A 6,760-nucleotide genomic window follows, 5' to 3' on the forward strand; every position below is an offset into this window, starting at 1 on the left:
CTTTCTTGGAGTTACAATATTTTTAGCAACCATAAAGCCAAAACTCCCCTTTAACAGAAAAAACTGAAGTCAATCAATCACAGAATATTTCTAAAGGTAGAAAACATTAATTTCAGTTTTACTAAAAGCAGATTGTATCCAATTTTATTTCATTCACATCATTTTGACTGCATATTGTTCATTCATTCATTCATTCATTCATTCATTCATTCATTTATATTTGTTTTCAGCAGCACTAAGAATTGAACCCAGGTTTTTGAACAAAAAAGTCAAGCATTCTACTAAGAGCTACAACTCTAGCCCATGCCTTTAGTATTTTTATGTGTATTTATGTTGTATAGTATCTTTATACAATAGGCCTCTGGAGGAAACATTAAAAGCACAGATCCTTTAAGAGGATTATTTGTGACTTTTGAAAAACAAAACAAAATACTAGTCTTAAATTCCCAAAACAATATTTCCCCAGAGCAAATGAAAAGACAATACAAATATACTGCAGCTTCTTGAATATTTGCAGGTTTGTGAAGAGCTCTTGATTAATGCCACTTTCTGGGCAAGTCCATGCATAGCACTGTCGGTCTCTTGCTCATGTTCCTTGTTCAGCACCAACAGCCAAAACCTTTTTCTTCCCATCTCATCATTCAATTTTTTTCTGCTTCAGGCAATATCTTTGAGAAATAACAGCTTTTTACAAACAATGCATAAGAGTATAAATTATCTTGATGTACTCTGTTTTAAATTGCAAAAGTCATTTCCCAACCTTCACATGTATGCCTATCTTGAAATCTGGGACTCATGAAGGTTTTGCTGCAGTTCTTAAAACTGCTCTTAACTCATCTTTTCCGTTCAACTGAGAAGGTTTGACCAAAAATCAGCCAAGATAGTCAGCAACATTTTATTATTTATTAAATAAGAGATATATGTTTATAGTGATAGTTCTTATTTTTAATTAAAGTGTTCTTGCATTGCCTATGTAAATATTTTAGCATGTATTTCTGCCTCACATACTAAAATTCTCATATATCTAGCAATACTTTTTCAATTAAACAGACCTGTGTCCTTAAATGTGTGTTCAATTTACAGTCTGTTTTCAGGGCCTACATTGGCTGTGAGGTGGTTACACCCTTAGCTGCTGAAAATGTGGGACCATTGGGAGTAGGAGATCTCAAAGTGTAGGGACATGGCTTTTTATCTTATGAGCTAAGGCAGTAGGACTCCTGATTGTCATGGTACCTTCTGTACCTGCCCACTGAATGAAACCCAGTTTTCCTGTTTGCTTTTTTTGTATGTGGACAGTACTAAATTTTGCAGTTATGGAAGTCACTCTTTTGCTCATAGTCCCACTGAGAGGAACATTTTCCTTTCCTGCCACACTTGCAGTGCTCCATGTTGGCTGTCTGGTTTATTACAAGTCTAAAATCCAGCATCCCCAGGATTCACCTGCTCTGTACTATTGTACTCAAAGCTGTTTCATGGTACAGCAGTATCAAGGTAGTATAGAAAGCTTCTAGTAGCTCTAATATTCCCACCAATTTGGAGTTTTTATTTGGTCTAACATTTATCCAAATGTTTCATAATCATATTTTTTAGATGAGACCCTTTGTTTTCTGAGTCAATTTTTTTCTAACCTAGAATTTACTTGTTGCCTTCTTCTGAATGTTAAAATCATTTAGATTATTAAATATTTAAAATTTCCATTTCTTATTTTGATTATTGTAGTGTGATTGAAACTTGTCCATTGAACCTAAATCATTAATTTTTCACTAATGTCATTATTTTTTGAACGAATATTTATTTAGAATGATGCTACTTAAAAATTTCTCATTGAAGCAGGCATTGGTGACTCAAGCCTTTAATCCCAGCAATCTGGAGGCAGAGGCAGGCAGAATTCTGTGAGTTCGAGGACAGCCTGGTCTACAGAGCTTGTTTCAGGACAGGTTCCAAAGCTACACAGAGAAATTCTGTCTCAAAATTGAAAAAAAAATCTCATTGTTAATTTGTACTTTTCATTCATCAGTGTTGATAATATATATGCATTATTTCTGCTGCTGTTTTCATTTCCAAGAACTTCCACTAATTTTTTACAATTTTCTTGTGGTCTTTTAAATAATAAGAAAACAATTTAAAAGACTACAAGAAATGCACATTTAAAATGCACATTTCATTCTGGAAATTGAATTTTGACATTTTTCTTTTGTAATTTAAAACTCTGGAACAATAAAATTACATGTGATAATGCTTTTTGTTAGAGAGATTGGACAAAAGTCCCTGCTTATTTCCATTATAATTTATTTCATATTATCTGTCACTGTTTTTGAAAATGCCAGTTGTCTCTGAGCTACTTAGATCAAAATTTTTAATTTCTAATATCTTACAATTTTCCTATAGTTATACTGATTCTTAATTTAATTAAAATATTATCGTATAGTTTGAGGTTCTTCTAAGTAGTGTTTCTTTGTGGTTTATTAACTTGGCTATAGTCATTAGCAATTCTCATAAGCATCAAAAATAATAAATTTGTGTAGTAGTCTGTATGTATAACTTGTAACACTTGTTTATAATACTTAAGCCTAATGCATTTACTTACATTTTCTATTATTCTATCGATTTCTAATTGTATTTATAGTTGTAATCCTGACTCCAGGTTTGTTTGTGTTCAAATTTTGCCTCAACATTGAATTTGTTACTATAAACTTCAGATGTTGATGAATCTACCAGTTAGGATTGTGCATTATTTTCTTTTCTTCTAGTTATTCCCTTGTTTGATAACATTGTTATATCGGTTTTCTGCTTACCCACCCATTTATGGCATCTGTCTTAGAACCCAATTAGGTCTTATTTTATAAAGTTTGATAATTTTAATCTCTTTGTTAAGAGTGTTCAGTTATTCTTTATTATTCACTCATTTTGTATTTAAGTGTTTATATAATGTATAATCACATATATCTTGAGTATATATTATTTTTGTGATACACATATTCCATATGGAATTATTAAATAAGGCTAATCAGTATATCCATAAATATCAAAACATAAATTTGTTCCACATGTTCAACTGCAATTTTGTGCACTTGGATTAATGTCCTTCCACTCTTTCCAAATTTGAATCTCGAGTTAGTATTGTTCTTACCTCTACTTCAGGAATAATCCTATAGTCTACATATTACTAAAGACATGCAGCTAGCATTTTCCTGATATAAACAGATTTTTTTAATTTGATGGAAATATTTGAAATTTGTGATACAACTTACATAAACACACACATCATAAGGATCTTAAATCAGTATGATGTAGAGACATCTACATTCACAAGAATACTACTATATCACTATATGTAATAGTTAAAATATTAGACTAATTTTTCATCAGAGGATGAATAGATGGTTAAATGCAGTGTATATACAATGAAATGCTATTCGGTGCATTTATTTTGATGTATTCATGTGTTTGAACTTACATCTAGAATTCCCATTTTGTTTTCTGTTTGATGTGTCCTTTAATAGCCTTTATTTTATCTTTCTTCTTTTTGGGTGGGTTGAGGCATGGTTTCTCTGTGGCTTTGGAGGCTGTCCTGGAACCAGCTCTTGTAGACCAGGCTGGCCTCTAACTCACAGAAATCTGCCAAACTCTGCCTCCAGAGTGCTGGGATTAAAGGTGTGTGCTACCACCATCAGGATTTTTTTCTTTTATATAAATTGAATATTCATATTTAATTTTAACTGTACAATTTTCTTACTAACTTTAATTTTATATGATGATTTCATGATTTGTTATATGACTCTAGCATCTCACAGGCTACATTCAATGATATGTCACTTTACATGATATAAAACATATTTCATTATAGTACTAGTTATTAACATTTTAAAATCATTATCACACATTCCAATTTTCTTAGATGTTGATACAGAATAGTTTTAATAAGTTTTATTGTAATGAAATTATTTTAAATATTACATAGCAAATCTGAAGGCCTTTATGTTTGCCATATGTGCTGCCTTCTTGTTGCCTTCATTTTTATGTATAACCCTAATATCCACTTTTAGTCTTTAAATATGTTTGAAGAATGTGGTTTCTAATATTAGAGAAAAATTGTGTATTAGTTACTTTACGCATTTTGCTATGATAAAATACCCTGGCAAAATCAACTTTAGGGTAAAAATGTTTACTTTAGTTCAAAGTCTAAGTCCATCATGAAAGGAAGTGATGGTAGCTGGAACTTGAGGAAGCAACTATTGACATTACTTTTGCAGGAAGGAAGGAATGGGTGATTAATGTTGATATTCTGCTAGCTTTATTTATACAGTTGAAACCTATGTGCATCAAATGGTGCTGACCATATTCAGGGTGGGCCTTCTCATTTCACTTGGCCAAATGTAGAAAATCACTCACAGGCATGCCACAGAAGCTCATGGGTGATTATAGATCCTGTTGAAAATGAATATCAAATGTCATAGCTCCTCTTAGATATCCTCAGCTTTTGTTCATTTGAAAAAAAATTTAGGGCAGCCTTTACATTAAGGGAATATTTGATGTATATAGATTATAGGTGAAGAACTTTCATTGTCAAGAATCTATATACATCATCCCCATTGCTTTGTTGTCATGTCATGATATTTCCCATGATAACTAACAGGGTGCTGAACTCAAGTAATGAACTCAATTTTTCAAACTGGTTTATTTATTTATACAATTTATCTGGTTATTACTACCTTTGTATGGATATCGTCTCACTTTTAATTATGAGGGTTTTAAATTTCTTTAATCTGGAGATTTTTATTTTTACCAAATTAAAAGAATTATAAGCATTATTTGTTGAAAAATTGTGTTAGCATATCTAACATGTTTGGATAACAATGATATCTCTTTCTTTTGGTTCAGAAAGTAATGATATTTTTAGGACATATTCTTAGATGTATATCATTTTTATTTGGTCACGTTCACCCCATTATCCTCTCATGTACTTCCCTTTCCACTCCTGTTATTGTCCTACATTTATCTTGCAAAAAGGATCTTTCCCTGTGCTCACATATGTTTTCTTGCTTATCTGTACTATAACACAGTAGAGAAAATAAAGACGTGGTTGCATTTTTCCACATGCCCTTTTATCTTATTTTACTGGGAAGGAAATCAGATGAATAAGTATAACATCGAACTTTTTATGTTGAAAATCCTACTACTTTAAACATTTTATTAAAGTCAATGTAATCATGGACCAATTAGAGTCTTTCTATTTACTACATAAAATTCATGATATCATTTGATAAAATATGGTAAACTTCTGAATACTTTTTTAAAAAGCTTACTGTACATAATTTATTACTTTTCAGATTACAAGATGTCATTCACCCTATAATATGATATCACAAAACATCAACAAGAATGGAATAAAACAAATCAACAATTACTTTAGTAAAAAAAAAAACTCATAAAATTTGAAAAGGGAGATATAAGTAAATAATTACTTCTGCAGACAAGAGTCACAATGACTGAGATGCTAAACAACATAACAGACTACATGGAATTCTTACTCATGGGATACCCAGATGGGCAAGTGCTGCAGACCCTGTGTACCACACTTTTCTTCTTGACTTACTTAGGAGCACTAGTGGGAAACTTCCTCATTATCGCCCTCATCACTATAGACCAGCATCTACAGACCCCTATGTATTTCTTTCTGAAGAATTTGTCCCTGATTGATATCTGTTACATTTCTGTCACTGTTCCCAAATCCATCACGAACTCTGTGACGAACACACATTCTATCTCCTTCCTGGGATGTGTTTTACAGGTTTTCTTTGTTATATTTTTGGCAGGGACAGAGTTTGCCTTGCTTTTGGTGATGTCCTATGACCGCTATGCTGCCATTTGCTTCCCTCTACACTATGAGGCCATCATTAATAGAGGTGCCTGTGTTCAGATGGTGGTGGCAGCATGGCTCAGTGGGTGTATCTATGGGTCCCTCCACACCATAGGAACATTCTCTGTCAATTTCTGTGGTCCAAATGTAGTGCATCAATTCTTCTGTGATATTCCATCACTTCTCAGACTTGCTTGTTTTGGAGACCAAATTCTAGAATTTGTGTTTATCATTACTAGCTGTTGTTTTGCTTTCATATGTTTTACATTGATGGTTATTTCCTATGTTCACATTTTCACTATTATCCTAAGAATTCCTTCTATACAAGGGAGATTTAAAATTTTCTCCACGTGCATACCCCATCTTACTGTAGTGACCTTATTTCTGTCTTCTGGATTTGTTGCATACTTAGGCTCAACAGCAAAATCTCCATCATCACTGAATCTCTTTATGTCAGTGTTCTACTCTCTGTTACCTCCAAGCCTGAATCCTGTGATTTATAGTTTGAGAAATTCAGATGTAAAAATGGCCCTGTGCAACATTTTTGGTGATAAGATGACCACAAGTCTCTAAATCTTCAAAATATTAGCCAATTTAATACAGACCATGTACAACATCTGTTAATTCAAGTCCATATTAAAATTATTTGTTATATGTTATATTATTGTGCTCTTACAAAAATGATGCACTATATGCATGGAACTGAACATTAGAGGTATCTGCAAAATTATGTATTCAGTGGAAATTTTCCAAGTATTATGTCTATATTAATAGCTTACAGGTTTAGAATATTTTTTCATTTTGTAGCCATATATTTACCAATACCAGTCTCGTTAAATTTTGTGGGGGTTTTGGTAATGCATGCTAAATATAGATATTTTATGATACTTTTTTGGCATT

At 32.2% G+C, this 6,760-nt stretch overlaps 1 protein-coding gene across 1 annotated transcript; it reads left to right on the forward strand.

Moving 5' to 3' along the window:
* The first annotated feature begins 5,485 nt into the window (after positions 1 to 5,485).
* LOC100761705 (olfactory receptor 14A16-like) lies at positions 5,486 to 6,433 on the forward strand. The gene has a single exon (XM_027410023.1). It carries the CDS (start codon positions 5,486 to 5,488, stop codon positions 6,431 to 6,433), a length of 948 nt encoding a protein of 315 aa, XP_027265824.1.
* The last annotated feature ends 327 nt before the right edge of the window (positions 6,434 to 6,760 follow it).

Source organism: Cricetulus griseus, chromosome 3 (genome assembly GCF_003668045.3).
Source record: "Cricetulus griseus strain 17A/GY chromosome 3, alternate assembly CriGri-PICRH-1.0, whole genome shotgun sequence".
In the NCBI taxonomy this organism is placed as follows: domain Eukaryota; kingdom Metazoa; phylum Chordata; class Mammalia; order Rodentia; family Cricetidae; genus Cricetulus; species Cricetulus griseus.